The sequence below is a fragment of the Heloderma suspectum genome, chromosome 2 (genome assembly GCF_057233095.1).
Source record: "Heloderma suspectum isolate Gila_16-S chromosome 2, 16-S_ref, whole genome shotgun sequence".
In the NCBI taxonomy this organism is placed as follows: domain Eukaryota; kingdom Metazoa; phylum Chordata; class Lepidosauria; order Squamata; family Helodermatidae; genus Heloderma; species Heloderma suspectum.
In genome coordinates, this window is record NC_139459.1 from 365,579,128 (window position 1) to 365,597,786 (window position 18,659).

Consider the following 18,659-nt stretch of genomic DNA (forward strand, 5'->3'; position numbering starts at 1 on the left):
TGGCCAGCGTGCTGGGCCAGGCGGGCCGCGGCGGGGCTCTTCGCGTGTCCGCGCGGCGCAACGGAAGTGGCGCCGGGCTCGGTCCCCAGCATTTATTTATTTATTTATTAAATTTATTAATCGCCCATCTGACTGGTCACCCAGCCACTCTGGGCGATGTACAACCCACCATAAAACAATTTAAAACAATAAAATTTTACCATAATTTTTTTTTAAAAAAATACCCTAACCCACCCCAAATGCCTGCCTGAACAACCACGTTTTTAATGCACGACGGAAGCTCATTAAAGAGGGGGCATGACGGAGTTCCCTAGGGAGGGAGTTCCACAGAGTGGGGGCCACCACAGAAAAGGCCCTCTCCTTCGTCCCCATCAGTCTAGCTGTCCTGGCTGATGGGACAGAGAGAAGGCCATCCGAGGCTGATCTTGTTAAGCAGCCTGTCTGGTGTTGCTGGAGGCGCTTCTTAAGATAGGCTGGGCCGGAACCATATAGGGTTTTAAAGGTCAAAACCAACACCTTGAATTTGGCCCGGAAAACAACTGGTAACCAGTGCAACTCCTTCAGCACTGGAGTGATGTGATCTCGCCGGCATCCACGCAGCCCCGCCTGACCCGCGGCCCCGCGCCCGGCGCGGCTCCGCGGCTCCGCGCTTCTCCGGCCGCGACTCGCCAGAAGAGGCTTCCGGAGGGGCCATCGCGCCCGCAACCCACCTGCTCTCGCGGGCTCCTCCGCGCGCCCTCCCCGGGCGCCCGCCGCCCTCGGCGCCCCGGGCTGCGCGGCGCCACCAGCGGCTCCCGGCCGGGGGAAGGGGCCGGAAGGAGCCCCGCCTGCGCCGCCTGCCGGGCCGCTCCAGCGCCCCAGCTCCGGCGCTGCCCCCTGCGCCGCCGCGGTCCCGAGCCGGGCGCGGCTGTGCGCGCAGCTCGTGCCCCGACGGGGCTGCGCGGAGGCGGCGGGGGCGTTGGCGCGCCCCGTAGGAGCCACGGCGCAAAGCCGCACCACTTTCGAAGAATGCCCTCGACCCTTGCAGTGACTTTTCCCCCTGATAGCGCCCCCTCCCGGCTGTGTGTGAGAAGCTGGCTTGCAGTTTACAAGCCCTGATCAAAATAAAAGCTCTGAGCGTATGTAGTTTTGCATTTTAAGCTCGCTTCGATCGTGGCGCCGTTATGACTTCAGGAGAACAATGCAGTTTGCTTCTGCTGCCCTGTCATCTTCCACTGTCTGGGTCAGGGCCTCGAAATACAGTGCCCTGAGGGCCATGCATTTGCACCTGCGAAGGGGTCCCCAACGGTTTTAAAGAAAAAGATTCCCCCTGTTTTGTTTTATATATATATATATATATATATATATATAAAGGTAAAGGTGTCCCCAACCAGTCGTGTCCGACTCTAGGGTGCGGTGCTCATCCCCGTTTCTAAGCCGAAGAGCCAGCACTGTCCGAAGACGCTTCCGTGGTCATGCGGCTGGCATGACTGAACACCGAGGTGCACGGAACGCTGTTACCTTTCCCGCCGAGGCGGTACCTATTTATCTACTCACAATTTCTTGCTTTCGAACTGCTAGGTTGGCAGAACATATATATATATATATATATATATATGTGGATTTGTATATTGTTGTTTATTCGCTCAGTCGCTTCCGACTCTTCGTGACTCCATGGACCAGCCCACGCCAGAGCTCCCTGTCAGCCGTCGCCACCCCCAGCTTCCCCAAGCTGGAGTCCGTCACCTCCAGAATATCATCCATCCACCTTGCCCTTGGTTGGCCCCTCTTCCCTTTGCCTTCCACTTTCCCTAGCATCAGCATCTTCTCCGGGGTGTCCTGTCTTCTCATTATGCGGCCAAAGTACTTCAGTTTTGCCCTTAATATCATTCCCTCAAGTGAGCAGTCTGGCTTTATTTCCTGGAGGATGGACTGGTTTGATCTTCTTGCAGTCCAAGGCACTCTCAGAATTTTCCTCCAGCACTACAGTTCAAAAGCATCTATCTTCCCTAGCTCAGCCTTCCTTATGGTCCAGCTCTCACAGCCATAGGTTACTACGGGGAATACCATTGCTTTAACTATGTGGACCTTTGTTGTCAGTGTGATGTCTCTGCTCTTCACTATTTTATCAAGATTTGTCATTGCTCTCCTCCCAAGAAGTAAACATCTTCTGATTTCCTGGCTGCAGTCAGCGTCTGCAGAAATCTTTGTGCCTAGAAATACAAAGTCTGTCACTGCCTCCACGTTTTCTCCCTCTATTTGCCAGTTATCAGTCAAGCTGGTTGCCATAATCTTGGTTATTTTGAGGTTTAACTGCAATCCAGCTTTTGCACTTTCTTCTTTCACCTTCTTCATAAGGTTCCTCAGCTCCTCCTCACTTTCAGCCATCAAAGTGGTATCTGCATAGCGATTTGTATATATCCATAGCAATGAATACATACGAAATGCCGATGTATGGAAGTACAACTTTCTAGCACTAATACATAACCTTGCTATTTCTCTCCCCCATCCCTGGCCTTCTTTCTCTCCCTTCCTAGCCCCTAGCCTTGCTCTTTCTCTCCCACTCACCCCTTTACTGTGCCGTTTCTCTCAACTCCCAGGGTTTTGCCTCACTATTTCTCCCCCTCCCCACAACCTCTTTACCTTGCTATTTCTTCTCCTTCTAAGACTCTACCCTTGCCCTTTCTCTCTCCCCCCACCCCTATTTCTCTCCCCCACACCTCTTTGACTAGCCAGTCCCCCATGGCAGCCATTATGTGGCGGGCCACATCCCCCATGGCAGCCATTTTTCACTGGTGCCCACAGCCGTTTTGTGAATTCCCAAATGTGCCCATGGGTCTAAAAGGGTTGAGGACCCCTGGCCTGGGTAATTATCTGGGATTTCCTGGGCTCTGGGGCACTGAACTCTGACCCCATGGTCCAGCCCTAACTGCACCACTGCTTAGCATGCCAAACCAGAAGGGGGCTGAAATCCTCACTCGCCCAGGACATTCACTAAGTGTTCTGCTTACAGTGCTGTGCTGGGACAGAGCTCCAGGGATCCAGTCAGGATCCATTCCAAAAGCAAGGTCAGTAGAAAGTCCAAAGGCAAACACAGGGTGGGGTTATCAGGACAACACAAGGCACAGAGCTGGTCCTCAAACACTAGGCAATGAAGGCTTTTAAGCCTGAGCACAGCTGCAGGCCACTAGTGCCACCAGAGGAAAGGTCTACTAGGGAGCAGAGCCTTGCTTGCAAGTATAATTTTACTCACAAGGGGTCCCTATTCCTCAGGCCGACACATCTGCATCTGGCAGCTGACTTGGGCCTTGACTGTTAGCTCCCTGGAGTTAGTTGGCCACTTGGCATCAGCCCCTGAGTGGGGGCTAACTGGTGGTTCCACACAGACCTATGGCTCGATTGGAGTCCACCCGGAGAAGAGCCTTCAGTGCAGCAGCCCCCGTTCTATGGAACTCCCTGCCTCTGGAGGTCAGGCAGGTGCCAACACCATGCTATTTCCGGTGCCTCCTGAAAACATCTTTATTTCAGGAAGCCCTCCTTGGCTGAACAGCCACAGATCGGAATTCTGTTTCTTTCCTTTTTAGAAAATAAATTTTAACATGGAGTTTTATTCTTTTGGCCTATCTTGTATCTTTTATTGTTCTCTGCTCCGGAATCTGTCTAGATGTGGAGTGATATATAAATGTTGTAAATAAATAAATAACTATGCTGTGAAGGTGAGGGTCAGCAGCTGCCTCCCGCAAGGGCCCATGATGCTTCACATGGGAAGCTCCCGGTCATCCCCTGAAGAGAAGCCTTCCAGAGGGCTCATGACACTATGTGGCCTCTGGCCAGTCTTTCCCTCAGGCACACTGACCTCACGGCATTGCTGTGAAGGTACTAAAACAGGCGGAGAGGGGGATGCGCCTGTGTGCTGGCCTGAAGTCCTGGAAGCAGGGGTGTTGCTAGGCGCGTAAACGATTCAGGGCCCATTGGACACAAATCTGCATCATGTACACCTACAGCGATGTACACCTACATATGCAAATGTAGAAACAAACACTAGGATTTATTTAAATGTCACAGGAGGCAAAGCCAGCCAATTAATTTCTCAGCCAAAAAATCTCAAATAAAATAATATTCAGTTAATTTGCGTCCTGCCCCGATCATCCCAAACCAATGAGGGAAGTCCTCCCTGCTCTCAGCCTTAATTGCCATGCATGAAAGATGGGGGGGGGGGTGTCTTGCAGCATGTGGAGAGGGGAGAGTTAACCCTTCCCTCACCTTCTGTAATCTCCCTTGAAAATCACCCCCCCTGAATGGCAGTTAAGGGTGCAATCCTATGCGTGTTTAGACAGAAAAAAAATCCTAGAATTTCCAGCATAGCTGGCTGGGGAATGCTGGGAGTTGAAGGATTTCTTCTGTCTAAATATGCTTAGGATTGTGCCTTAAGCTAAGAAAAAGACTTTCCCTTGGCACCAATAGACACTCAGAGTTCTGGGGAACAGATCCGGGGCCTTAGGAAATATACAGTGTGGCCCAAAAGTAGGCATACAGTATAGTTTATTTGCAATTTATTAAACAACTGTATACCTACTTTTGGGCCACCTGGTATTTAGGGCTGGGATCCCGTAGGCCCAGGCTCAGCAATACCCTTGCCTTGAAGGAAGGGTATAATATAAATGGAACGGAACAAACTTTGTTCTGATCCAGTAAGGCAATTCTTCTATTCTTACAGAAAACATTAAAACAAAACAAAAACAAACAATGCACAACGTACAGTCAATGCTTATTCGTACAATTCTCCAGCAGCTGTGAACATTCAACAATGTTTTTTGAATGCATGGGGTTTAAAAGAAAAGAAAATGTGGCTTCAGCCCAGCTTCTTTGCCACGTGGAGTTTCTGATGTCGAAGAAGGCCGCTGCGACGTGTGAAACACTTTTGGCACTCTGCACATTCATAGGGCTTCACTCCCGTGTGGGTCCTTTCATGCTGAATAAGGTACGACCTGCGACTGAAGGTTTGCCCGCAGTCCGAGCACTCATAGGGCTTCTCCCCGGTGTGGATCCTTTCGTGTTCTGTAAGGACCGAGCTGTAGCTGAAGCTCTTCCCGCACTCGGAGCACGTGTACGGCTTTTCCCCTGTGTGCATTCGCTGATGTATCAGGAGGTGGGATTGCCTGCTGAAGGTCCTGCCGCAGTCCGAGCATATATGCTGGTTCACTCTGGCGTGGATTTCCTGAGGTCTAGGAGCATCGTAAGGCTGAGGGAACCGTTTCCCAAAGTCTGACCAGACGGAGGGGTTCCCTCCCGTGGGTTTACTTTCAGGCATATTAAGGTGCAGCCTCAGTTTGAATCTCTTCCCCCATTCGGAGGGTTTAGACGGCTTTTCTCCAGACTGCTGTCTCTGGTTCTCCAGAAGGTCTAAGCTCTGGAGCAGGCTTTCCTCACAATCCGTGCCTGCCTTCTTTCTCTTACGCCGGCACATTCCCTTTTGGAAGGTCCTTTCGTATAGGCCTTTGTGAGCACCCTCACAAAGAAGGGATTGCTCCATCCTCTTCCACAGACCACTTTCCTGGAGATTCTCTTGACCCTGCAAACGTCTGGGGATGTGTTCTGTTTCAGGAACCTGGACACATTTCTCTTCAGCAATTTCCCATGAAGCTCCCGGGCCATCTCCTTGCTCAGGTCCTTCCAGTTGAACAGCCTCTTCCACCACCTCCTCTTTTATGTTCGCTTGCCAATCATCTGCTGGCATAAACGGAGAGTAATTAGATTAGCCATGCTGCAAACAACGCAACGTTTAGAGCTGATTTTCACATTGAGAAAAGGCATTGTGCATGGTGTGAAGAACGTGGATAGGGAGACATTTTCCTCCCTCTCTCATCATACTCAAACCCAATGGCGTCATCCCATGAAGCTGATTGGTGGGAGATTCAGGACAGATAAAAGAAGGGACTTCTACACACAGCGCATGGTTAAACTATGGAATTTGCTACCTCAAGGTATAGTGATGGCCTCCAATTTGGATGGCTTTAAAAGGGGATTAGACAAATTCCTGGAGGAGAAGGCTATCAAAGGCTACTAGTCCTGATGGCTCTGTGCTATCTCCAGTATCAAAGGCAGTATACGTAGGTACATCTGCTTGCTGGGGAAGATGGGTGGGAGGGTGCTGTTGCACTCATATCCTGCTTGTGGTTTTCCTCTGGGCGGCTGTGTGGATAGAATGCTGGGCTAGATGACACACACACACTGCACTGTCTCCAAACTACAATTCCCAGGATTTTCTGAGGGAAGCCATGAGGAGAGTTAAAAGCTACTAGGGTATAGGTTTGTAATGTAGATATGCCCACCCACTGACTTCCAGCCTGGTGTGAAAACACTCCAGAGCAGGGCCAAGGCCCTGTGGCCTGCCACATATTGTTGTCCTCTTAACTCCCATCAGCCCAGCCAGTATGGCTATTGGTCAAGATAAAAGGAAGGACTTCTTCACACAGCGCATAGTTGAACTACATTTCCGGTCTGAATTCAAGGTGCTAACGATGACATTTAAAGCCATAAGTGTTGTGGGGCCTTGATATTTGAGGGAGCGCCTCCCCCTATATATGCCTGCCCAAGGATATTTATTTATTTATTTATTTATTTATTGCATTTATATCCCATCCTTTTTTCCTCCCGCAAGGAACCCAAGGTGGCTTACATTATCCTCCTCCTCCTCTCCATTTTATCCTCACAACAACAACCCTGTAAGGTAGGTTGGGCTGAGAGTCTGTGGGCTCCTTCGCACTGAGCTTTTATCCTGCGATTGAGATTGCTCCTTCACAGAAGTTTGCAGGCTCTTTGAATGATGCCATGTCCCTCCAGGGCATCTCCTGCACTAAATACCCTTTGTTCCGTAGATCATAGATCATGAGCTGTCAAATTACCCCACTGTGTTCTGCTTCAGTTTCCTCCATGAAAAGAGGAAAAGTTAAAAGCGGCAAGAAGAGGAGCAAGATCAATGAAAGATAATGGAAGACTCAGATATGGGGAGAAGGAGGGGGAAGGGGGTGGGGGAAAAGGAAGCACGTGAAAAAGGGAGTCATTGTGATCCTGCATTTAAAACGGAAGCAGAAAGCCCCATTTTAAATGCAGGATTTTAGGCTGGTGTAGAGATGCTCTGTGACTGGCCCAAAGTCACCCAGTGAACTTCCATGGCTGAATGGGGACTAGAATCCAGATCTCCCAGTCCAACACTCTCACCACTACACCATGCTGGCTCTCCCGCTACACTACACTGGATTGAGATCTGTTGGAGGAGGCCTTCTCTGCGTTCCACCAGTGTGAGACATATACTATGGCGGGACATAGGAGGAGGCCTTCTTTGCTGTGGCACCCTGGTTGTGGAATGCCCTCCCCTTGGAGGCCCGATTGGCGCAGACACTGGTTTCATTTCAGCGCCAATTTAAAACATGGCTTTTTACCAAAGCCCTTGAGAGCTAATTGGATTCCCTGAGTTTGTACACTGTTTTAACTGTTTTATTGTGTTAGATTTGAAATTGGTATTAGCTAGCTTAATGATTTAATATGTTTTTAGCTATTTAAATTATTTATTGTTTTACACTTTTTAAATTAATTGTATCTGTACACTGCCCTGAGATCCTAATGATATAGGGCGGGATACAAATGTTATAAATAAATAAATAAATAAATAAGGAATTCACTAGCACAAGACGTAGTGATGGCCACCAATTTGGATGGCTTTTACAGAAGGGTAGACAAATTCCTGGAGGAGAAGGCTATCAATGGCTACTAGTCCTGGTGGCTATGTGCTACCTCCAGCATCAGAAGCAATATGCCTGTGTGCACCAATTGCTGGGGAACATGGGCGGGAGGGTGCTGTTGCACTCGTGTTCCTGGTCGACAGCTGGATGGCCACTGTGTGAGCAGAATGCTGGACTAGATTAACTCCTGGTCTGACTCAGCAGGGCTCTTCTCATGTTCTTACAGCGCAGTAAAAGCAGTATCTGGCTTGGTCCTCAAGAATATATGCAGCCTGCAACTCAATCCACAGCCTCGATCCACAGTCCAAGGCATGTCTCCATGGCTCTGTGCTTCTCCTGCCTTGTGACTTGGAAGAAGAGATTTTTTTGTCCTGCTTGTGGGCTTCCTGTGGGCAGCTGGTTGGTCACTGTGTGAACAGAAAACGCTGGACTAGATGAACCCTCAATCTGATCCAACCGGGCTCTTCTTATGCTCTTATGTCAGAGATGATGGGATTTGTGAACTGCCCAGACAACTTTGGCTATTGGGCGGTACAGAAATGTAATAAATAAATAAATAAATAAATAGTCCAACAACATGTAGAGGGCCACAGGTTCCCCATCTTCACTCTAGATTGTCTAAGGATCTTTCTGATATGGGGGGGTGGGGGCGGTTTAAAATATTTTATTTTACTTTCTTTTTAGGAGAGTAACATCCAACAGAACTCAGGATTCTGGAATGGGTTAGAAGGAATATCCTCAGGACCAATTCAGCGTCAGGGTGGCCATGTGTCCTCTTTTACAGAGGACTGTCCTCTGCTTGAAGAGCTGTCTGGCCCTATTCCAGTTTAAAGATAAAGAAGCAAAAGAAACTATCAACAGTTAGCATCTGAACAACAGATCTAACAGGCAGACACACAGGTCACCTAGTCAAACCATGATGAGATGTACTATAGTTCTATTTAAATTATAATAATACTTTCTAAGTTTGCATCTATACATACCAATTAGCATATGCAAATTATATACAAATTGGTGTCATATTTTGCCCTCTTTTCTGTTGATACGTGTCCTCTTTTTTTTTGGCAAATCATATGTGGCCACCCTAGATCCAAATGAGATACAACTGTCTGTCTGATTTTTTGTTTTGTTTTTTCACAATCAATTGTATTGTGAACAGTTACTGCAACTGGAGATGCTTTCATCCTTGTTTTTCTGATGTTCTTGCTATCAGTAGTAATGTTTGTAGGTCTCCCCCTTTTGTTTTGTTTTATTTGTTATAAGCGCAAATACAGTTTTTAAAAACCTGAGGCAAAATTTGAGCTCAAGACCTCAAAATTTGAGCTCACGGATCATGTCCTTGGGGTAAAATCCAACAGAAGTCTTACTTAAAATAGACCCACTGAAATGAATGGGATTTCAGTTAGTCATGATTAACTGAAGTCCCATTCATTTCCATGGGTCTACTCTAAGTAGGACTTATGTTGGATTTTACCCCTGAAGTTTCAACGCACTCTGAACTTCAGGTAGCAAGGAAGGAGTGGAAATGCCCCCCACAATGCAGGCACACACCCCAATTCTCAGACAACGGTTTGGAACCCCATATATCCTTACCTGGAAAGGTAACCTTTCCATCACCCTCCTTCACAGCCTCTGTGGAAAGCCGTATTTTTGCAGCATCTGTTTCTGATAGATCCTGTCCAAAAGGAGTCTGAAATGAAGGCCAGCGCATAATTCAGGCAACGGGTGGGAGAGTCAGTTTTATTTATTCTTTTAAACATTTTTAAACCACCCATGATCCTTGAGGCTACTAGGGCACAGTGTACAAATATTATTAAAATAAAACACAATACAATAAAAACACTAAAACCACATCATCATGATTAGAACAGAGAAGACAGCAAATACAATAGAACAGGGGTGTTGTGCCCCTTTCTGCCTGCGGACTGGATTCAATTTCAGAGAAAGTCTCCGGTGTTGGTGGGCAGGTCTGGAGGGAAAGGAGCAGGCACAACATTCCCCAAAGACCAGCAGATTTTAGATACCAGTAACTAGGCCAGAATGGGGGAAAACATGAAAAAGGCAAGGAATGGTGAGATGCATTGCATTTTTATCTAAATTATAGTCATTCTCTCCAAACTTGCATCTCTATATAAATCGGCCTATGAAAATTTTATGCACATCCCCTTTTTGTCCTTTTGGGGGGATGTGTTTCCTCTGCTTTTGTGATACACATGTAGTGGTCAAGGCTGCTACAAATCTCCCTGAAATAGATGACAAAATGTGGATGCTTATGATGGAAGCATTAAGGATACTGAACAAGCTGCATTCTAAGAGGACTAGCTTCTCACCAGACGATGCAACAGAGAAAGTGTTAATATACATGTCAGATGAGTTATTAATTTCCCCCCCAAACACCTTGCATTTAGAAGTCAGAAAACACTTTCTGTTTAGAAATGGCAGGAGCTCATAAGGACAAGCATAAGCACTCTATGCAGGCCAGACCTCCATTTAGGCTGTCTTCACACCTGAGTTTTTTAGCAGGATTGTTAGTGATTGATTGATTGATTGATTGCATTTATATCCTGCCTTTTTTCTTCTTGCAAGGAACCCAAGGAGGCTTACATTATCCTCCTCCTCTCCATTTTATCTTCACAACAACAACCCTGTGAGGTAGGTTGGGCTGAGAGTCTGTGACTGGCCCAAAGTCAGCCAGTGAGCTTCCATGGCTGAGTGGGGACTAGAACCCGGATCTCCCGGCTCCCAGTCCAACACTCTCACCACTACACCACACTGGCTCTCTTTGTTAATCACTGGTTTTCATGGGAGCATTAGATGATGCCGCTGCTCTCCTGCTGCTATCTCACAACTTTCCTTCCCTCTTCCCGTGTTCGTCATTTTCCCCCTGTGTATTTCCCCTTTAGCGTTTTGTCCCACTTTGTGTGGGCGTGTGCTGGGGGGTGTTGAATAACATCGTCATGACAACAAATTGGTGGGCGGCGGGGGGGGGGGTCACTGACTGCGCATCCAGTGACCATTTCTGCCTCTCTCCCATTCCACTACAGGCTCTGAGATCCCCTTGAACACAGCAATGCTTAGTACTGAGTAAACTCATTGGCTGTAAGGCTTTCCTTTCCTGGGAGTAAATGCCATTGAAATCTGTGTAGCTTGCTTCTGAGTAGGCATGCAGAGGAGTGCCTTGTAAGTCTACTTGGAGTAGCACTCCTAAGGTCTCTCATCCCCTTCAATGCATTTACTTTGAACCTCCCCCTCCCATTGACTTCACTGACTGCTTCTTCTCCCTTTTGCTCACCAGCTGATGGGCTTTTTTCCTCCCAGGGTGGATGGGGAAGTCTCCCTTCTCAAGCCATGCAGGAGAAAGGCTTGACAGTTAGGATTTCAATGGATATTAAAAGTGCCTTTTCTTCTCCTCTGAATAAATTCATCATGCAGAGCTTGGAATGGTCATTTTTAGTAGTTTCCTTTTGGGGTGTGGAATTGTTTTAGATAAGGCAGTAATGCTGAGGTGGTTTTCCATAGTACTCCCTCCCACCTAGCCAGCCACTATCTCTTCTCCTAGCCCACCTTGCAGCGTCGTTGGGAAGCCAGAATAATGGGGAAGAGCAACAACAGCGGGGGTGGGGGGGAAGCAAGCCAGGTCTAACGAAGAAGGCATCCCCCGTGAAGCGGTCAGGGGCTGCTAGGGATGGCTTGGTGCATTGACAATATACAAGTCTGTTTGTGGATTTCTTACTTCTGTAGTTGGGAACCCGGAAATCAGTATACCCTTCAAACTCAGTAGTGCAAGCAATATACTGCATTTAATTCCATCACACATTGACATATTTAGCAGAGAAGGACCAGCAGCGCCAGCAACCTCGGGGTGAGCCACCGAGAAGACTCTGTCTCCCTTGGAGGAAGGAGGGGACCAGCTCCCATAGCCTGCTATCCAGATCACTAGAAGGGCTTCCAACTTCCCTCCTGCTGTGGAGGGGTGGAGGGATGGGCAGAGCCATCAATTATTTTACAGCAACCAATGATCAGGGGAGGGGAGGGGAGGGGAGGGGGTATGGAGCCAGCAGCCCCCTTCTGTCCTGATTGTTCCATGCAGCTCGGCCCAGCCATGAAAAGATATAATGCAGAGGGATGCGCTATGAGAGATGCCTGTATACAGGGCCAGTGTAAATCCTGGAAAGGATCAGGAATCAAAAGGGCCAGTTTGTAGTGGGATAAAATGCCAGGTGTGAAGAGTCCCTTAATCTAGACTGTACCATTATTATCCTGGTATTTATAGTGGTCCATTTTATGCAGAACCTTCTGGTGGTGTCATCTTTTCCTGTACTACATTTTGATGGCCAATGCCATTTATATACCACTCCAGAACTAGAACAGATTTTGGAGCGGTGAACACAAAAGAAAAAACAGTAAGAGCATAGAAAGATTAGAACACCTAAAATTACACTTGTTTAAAAACACAATGCCAATAAAAACTGTAACTGGTCAATGAAGGAATGCCTCCTGGAATAGGGCTGTTTTCAGGAGGTGCTGGAAACAACACAATGTTGGTGCCTGCCTGACCCCCAGGGTCAGGGAGTTCCAAAGGAAGGGGGACGCCATGCTGAAGGCTCTTCTCCTGCTGGACTCCAGTTGGGCTATAGGTCCATGTGGAAACAACAGGAGCAAGCCCTCCAATGACCTCAGTGACCAGGTAGGTTGGTAAGAAGTGCATCCCCATCTAGAACAGGCTGCATACCCAATTCCCAGACATGAGATCCACCAACCCACAGGGCCTCCACCCTGTAGGGTTTCAGTTTTTTTATTGGCCCTGGACAGACACCAGAGCCAGATTTCTTCCATCATCAGTAGTCCTCCCTTTTCTGAGGGAGAGAGAGAGAGAAAACAAAGCTGACATTCTATTATCTGATCACCAGGAGGAAAATGTTTTTCTTACCTGCTCTTGGAGGTTCTTGGACCCCTTCAGCATCAGGAGGAAATCCTTGGCCAGGGCCACCGCCTGGCTACCTGTCTCCGGCCCACGTTCATGGACCCAGCTCTGCATTTCCTTTGGCAGGATGGCCAGGAACTGCTCCAGGATCACCAGCTCCAGCATCTGCTCCTTGGTGTGTCTGTCTGGCTCCAGCCACTGACGGCAAAGTTCCTGGAGTTGGCCAAGTGCCTCTTGGGGATCTTCGGCCTCCCAGTAGGAGAAACTCCGGAAACGCCAACGCCGTATCTCCAAGGTGATGGTGTCCTCGTCCGGAATCCCCGCCTCTGCAGCACTCCTAGAAAGCTCCTGGCTTCTGTCAACTGGCTGGGATTCTGGAGGGTCCAGGGGCGTTTGGGTCCTCCACTCTCCGCGAGGCCACCGCCCGACATCCTCAAATCCTTTGAAGGGGTATTTTTTATCCTTAGGGATCTCCTCAGATTGGGAGTGAGATGGCTGTGGAGTTTTCCATCCCGATCCAGGAGAGGATGAATCCTTCTGGAAATCGTGCCCTGAAGCTTCCCAGCATGGCTGCGGTCCTTCCTCTGGCTCTTGCTTGATTTCTCGGGTGTCTAGTCCTTGTGAAAGCTCTCCGTTCACATCTACCTGGATGATGTGAAGATCCCTCTCCAGTGTCTCCCCTGGCTCGACTTTGTCTGCATCCCGCTTCTCCATTTTTATTCGTTCTGCGCTTCCTTGCTCTGCAAGTGGAATAAAAAACACTCTGCTCAATGCTGGTAAGTGCACTGTGGGAAACAGCAAACCATGGTCCATCCAGCTGTTTCCAGCTATAGGAAGCCAGATGCCTCTGGCAAGGCCACAAGCAGGACATTAAAGTAAGAGCTCTTCCTCACTGCTTGTTATCCCCAGCATCTGGGGTTCAGAAAAAGCATGTATTTCTAGCCCCAGTTTAAAGGGCTGGCATGAAGCAACCTGGTGTCTTCCAGATGTTTTGGTCTACGTACTACCGTTCCTATAAGCCCCAGCCAGCATAGCCAATGGTCAGGGATTATGGAAGTTGTAATCCAAAAGATCTGGAGGGCAAGAGGTTGCTTACTAAATTACCCGAAAGACCCCCTTCTCTCATATCAGCCTCCTTGCACGCTTAGATCAGCGGCCGATTTAAGGAATGCATAGGAACATGCATGGCCATAGAAATACGTTAAAGCCAGGGTGATTTATTCTGTATATTTTGGGACCATCACCAAACGGCCAAAGAGATCCCTTGCTGCTGTGACAGCCAAATGCACCCTCCTTTCGAACAGCCACTAGAATACGTTGGGTTTTTGGAATGGCCATCGGTATCCACTGGGTTGGGTTGATCTGATAAAAGTGATAACAATAGTTAGCACTGGGGAGGCGCTGTGGCTCAATGGTAGAGCCCCTGCTTTGCATGCAGAAGACTCCAGGTTCAATCCCTGGCATCTCCAGGTAGGGCTGGAAAGAGCCCTAACTGAAATTCTGGAAAGCTGCTGCCAGTCAGTCTTGACAGTGCTAACTGGGGTAGAGGGACCCACAGCCTGACTCAGTATAAGGCAGGTTCCTATGTTCCTATTGACATAGCTTTATAAAATCAGCTGCAGAGCTTAGGGTTGCCAACTGACCAGAAAAAAAGGAATGCGCCTGGCCTGGCATCGCTGCCCTTAACATCCCAGGAGCCATCTGCAGAAATCAGCAAGTGAAGCTCTTCAAAGCATGGAGATAAACATTATCAATGGCTAATGCCTTCTATTTCAAGGCTGCTGTTAAAGGCACAGAGAAGAGGCCGTAAGTTGGCAACTCTAGTGCACCCCTCAATGTGATCTCCCGGGTTCTCTTGTTTGCAAGGCTGCTGCTCCTCTCTCTCTCTCTCTCTAGCTATTTCTGCTTCTCCAGCAGTTCCTCTGAATCCGGCCTTGCCTGAAACTCACCCTCTCCTTGAAATCTTTGCATCGCAACCCCTGGCAGTGTATTGAGGGACTCCTAGTTGTACTTAGGTGGGGGCAATCCAAAAGCCAATTTTCCTGGAGGAGCGACACAAAAGCAGCCGCCTTCACATCTGCCCTTCTCAAATTCCTGGGTCTCTCTACAAACCAGAACTCTATTTATTTAACCCCTTCGTTGCTGTATTTTAAAACACACGTACCAAGCAACCGGGGCGGAATTGCATCGATGCTTAGAGCAGCTGCATATGTATGTGTATTGTTCAGTCGTTCAGTCGTGTCCGACTCTTCGTGACCCCATGGACCAGAGCACGCCAGGCCTTCCTGTCCTGCGCTCTCTCCCGGAGCGTGCTCAAGTCCATATTCATTGCATCGGTGATGCTATCCAGCCATCTCATTCTCTGCCGTCCCCTTCTCCTTTTGCCTTCAGTCTTTCCCAGCATCAGGGTCTTTTCCAGGGAGTTTTCTCTTCGCAATGTATGTGTATGCATGTGTATGTAGTCAAACTTTCCACGGGTAGATGTATATGTCCACACACGCTCACACAACTTCAAGGTTGTGATGGTTGCTTTACCGCTGGCTTTCATGGTGGTAACGTAGTGATCTGGGCAGCCCAAGGATTGTGTAGCTTGGAAAAAAGATGAGTAAGTGGAGACATGATGTTGTTGTTCAGTCGTTCAGTCGTGTCCGACTCTTCGTGACCCCATGGACCATAGCACGCCAGGCCTTCCTGTCCTGCGCTCTCTCCCGGAGACATGATAGCGGCGTATAAAATTATGCATGGTGTGGAGAAAGTGGGAGACATTTTCCACCCTCTCATAATACTAGAACGCAATAGGGGTCATCCCATGAAGCTGAATGGTGGGAGATTCAGGACAGATAAAAGGAAGGGCTTCTTCACAGAGCACATAGCTAAAACTAGGGAATTTGCTACCACAGGATATAGTGATGGCCACCAATCTGGATGGCTTTCAAGGGGGGTTAGACAAATTCCTGGAGGAGAAGGCTGTCAATGGCAGCTAGTCCTGATGGCTGTACGCTACCTCCAGCATCAGAGGCAATATGTACACCAGTTACTGGGGAACATGGGTGAGAGGGTGCTGTTGCTATCATGTCCTGCTTCTGTGTTTCTCATAGGTAACTGGTTGGCCACTGTGTGAACAGAATGTTGGACTAGATGGACCCTTGGTCTGATCCAGCAGGGCTCTTCTTTTGTTCCTATGTAGGCATGGTTGGATGATATTCTGGAGGTGACGGACTCGGCCTTGGGGGAGCTGGGGGTGGCGACGGCCGACAGGGAGCTCCGGCGTGGGCTGGTCCATGAAGTCACGAAGAGTCGGAAGCGACTGAGCAAATAAACAACAAGGCGTGGTTGGGCACCAGCCATGGACCCACAGCCAGAAGGGGCACTCTGTCCCAGACAATGGTACTGGTAGTGAGAAGGAGGAGCGGTCAGCGCCACCACCTACTCACTCACTGCCACTCTGTCAAGCAAGCGAGAAGCAGCAGTGATGAGGAGGAGGAGCCCGGAGCAAGAGCAGCCGGTGACAATGGCAGTGAGAAGGCAGATTCACTGAGGGAGGGGGGCCATTGAGGGCATCTTGCCCAAGAGCCCTCCAAAACCTGCACCCGCCCAGAAGGCAGCTTCAGCGTGGTTGCTTTACCGCCACCATTAGCAGTGGCAAATAAGTGATTCTGGCACCGATGGTGCTGGTGCCAGAGTTGCCGTGGAAACGGTGGTTATCACGATGGCAGCTGGGGGTCTTGGGAGCAGTGGTGTAGTGGAGGCAGGGCTCAGGGAGCTGAAGCGTCGGGATGTTTTGATTAGCAGGGAAGATGACTTCGTCTGCCACCCCTTTGGGCTTCCCTGACCCCTCTGAGGGGTCAGTTAAAGGCAAAACTGAAGTACTTTGGCCACATAATGAGAAGACAGGACACCCCGGAGAAGATGCTGATGCTAGGGAAAGTGGAAGGCAAAAGGAAGAGGGGCCAACCAAGGACAGGATGGATGGATGATATTCTGGAGGTGACGGATTCGACCTTGGGGGAGCTGGGGGTGGCGACGGCCGACAGGAAGCTCCGGCATGGGCTGGTCCATGAAGTCACGAAGAGTCGGAAGCGACTGAGCGAATAAACAACAACAACGACCCCTCTGAGCTTAGGTGCAATCCTCACAGCAGCTGGAAGTGAAATGGATTTTCCCAGCAACAATATATTATTTTGAAGGATCCCTGCTTTAATTCAAAGTGTTTTGGGGTGGCTTACTCTCAGATGGGCAATTAAAAACCCATTAGCTTTACAAAACACCTGCTCCAAGTGGAGATGAAAATGGCTACAACTGGTTTATTGACAGGCATGGACACAGTAGTCTGAATTTGGGAGCTGTTCTTGGGGGCGTTGCTATGGAGACTGTCGTGATGAGGCCGTGCACATCAAAATTTGACACCACACCACTGTTTGAGGGGCTGCCTGGGACCTGTGAACCACACGCGGTGCACCCTACTGGGAGAAAAGGTGATGGTAGTTAGGAGACCATTAAGTGCAGGGTCTAAAACTACCTGGCTGAGCGACTACGGATAAGACCTGTGACGCTTCCGGGATCCGAGAACTGGACCAGGAGTGCACAGGCCACAAAGCACCAATTTACCTAGAGGTAGCTCTGGGTTGTATCCAATGTTAGTCCTCCTTAGGGTAGACCCACACTAAAATGAGTGGGACTTAGTTAAGTTCCATTAATTTCAATGGGTCTACTCTGAGTGAGGCTAACATTGGATTCAATACTCTGAGCCTTTTTCATGGACATTGCTGAGGAAGCCTGGGAAAAGTAGGGCCTGTTACACCACTGGGTTTTACAATCCTGTACAAGCCATGCAGGTTGGCAACACTGCGAAACTGCCAGGGAGGATGCCAAACACATTCCTCATGCAAAGTATAAAGAGAGAGAGAGAGAGAGAGAGAGAGAAAAGTGAAGCTCGGGGTGGAAGTTCAGAGTGGGAGTTTGGAGATGGGTCTGTTGTTGTTGTTGTTGTTATTATTACTGATACATTTATTTTCCTCCTGCAAGGAACCCAAGGCTGCTCACATGGCCCTCCTCCTCCTCTCCATTTTATCCTCACAACAACCCTGTGAGGTAGGTTAGGCTGAGAATCAGTGACTGGGCCAAAGTCACCCAGTGAGCTTCCTGGCTGAGTGGAGACTGGGACCCAGATCTCCCCAGTCCAACACTCCAACCACTACACCACACTGTCTGTCAGCCTTTTATGCGATAGCCCGGCGTTTATGGAACACTCTCCCCAAGGAAGCTTGCCTGGCACCAACACTGTCATCTTTTTGGAACTAGGCCAAAAGTACTTCTTTTTCCAGGCATTTGGACATTAGTCTTAGTCCAATTGTTGTGGACTGCTTTTGTGGTGTTCATTCTAGCTTGGGGGGCGGAGCGGACAGATTTTGTGCATTTGTGGATGAACATTGTTTCATATTGTATTGTTTTTAGATTATGTTTTTGTATTGTTTTTAGATGTGTTTGTATTGTTTTTAGATTAGATTATGGTGTGTGTGATTTTATTTGTACTACTGGGCAGATAGTGGTTTATACTGATTTTTTATTTTCTTTCTGTTATATTGATTATGGGTTTCTGCATTTGCGCATGTACGTTTTACAGTGGCAAGCAACACATACATTTAATAAATAATGATATCATATACACGCACGCAGGTATGGCTTTCCTCCACTGACTTTTTGGGGATGCGGTTAAGTTGTGGCTGACTTAGAATCATAGAATAGTAGGGTTGGAAGGGGCCTCTAAGACCATCCAGTCCAACCCCCTGCTCAGTGCAGGAATCCAAATCAAAGCATCCGTGACAGATGGCTGTCCAGGTTCATCTTGAATGCCTCCAGTGTGGGAGAGCCCACTACTTTGCACAGCCCCGGTTCAGGTACGTTTTCTGTCCACACTTGCAGCCCCGGCTAAGGACCATAGTTACGAAGGGGTTAAAGCGACAGAGCTGTGGATGTTAGAGCGGCCCCAACATGTGGCAAAGGAAGGCGGCCGA

General features: G+C 48.7%; 2 protein-coding genes across 4 annotated transcripts in view; both read right to left on the bottom strand.

Moving 5' to 3' along the window:
• Positions 1–1,039, bottom strand: part of LOC146355846 (zinc finger and SCAN domain-containing protein 21-like) — a 22,402-nt gene extending 21,363 nt beyond the window's left edge. For both annotated transcript variants that reach the window (XM_084830966.1, XM_084830965.1), the window contains exon 1: positions 711–1,039. The gene's annotated coding sequence lies outside the window, so the exon portion shown is untranslated. The remainder of the gene's footprint in view (positions 1–710) is intronic.
• Positions 1,040–3,880: 2,841 nt separating this feature from the next.
• Positions 3,881–14,753, bottom strand: LOC146355847 (uncharacterized). 2 transcript variants are annotated; one of them, XM_084830910.1, is made up of 4 exons: positions 14,595–14,753; positions 12,652–13,385; positions 9,315–9,411; positions 3,881–5,709 (listed from the first exon to the last, which is right to left on the bottom strand). In XM_084830910.1, exons 1-4 carry the CDS (start codon positions 14,614–14,616, stop codon positions 4,832–4,834), a joined length of 1,731 nt encoding a protein of 576 aa, XP_084687036.1. In that variant the 5' UTR covers positions 14,617–14,753; the 3' UTR covers positions 3,881–4,831. The 2 variants fall into 2 exon arrangements, with proteins under 2 accessions (XP_084687036.1, XP_084687037.1); XM_084830911.1 differs by having other exon boundaries at positions 3,881–5,706; positions 14,595–14,741.
• Between the last annotated feature and the right edge of the window lie 3,906 nt (positions 14,754–18,659).

What these genes read in the sequence shown, in the direction of transcription:
- LOC146355847 (XM_084830910.1), bottom strand. Translation starts at nt 14,616, where the DNA reads ATGCAAAGATTTCAAGGAGAGG. An exon ending in CCAAGAACCTCCAAGAGCAG is followed by an intron (nt 9,412 to 12,651) that starts GTAAGAAAAACA and finishes CCTTCATTTCAG; the next exon opens with ACTCCTTTTGGACAGGATCT. An exon ending in TGGAAAGGTTACCTTTCCAG is followed by an intron (nt 5,710 to 9,314) that starts GTAAGGATATAT and finishes CGTTTATGCCAG; the next exon opens with CAGATGATTGGCAAGCGAAC.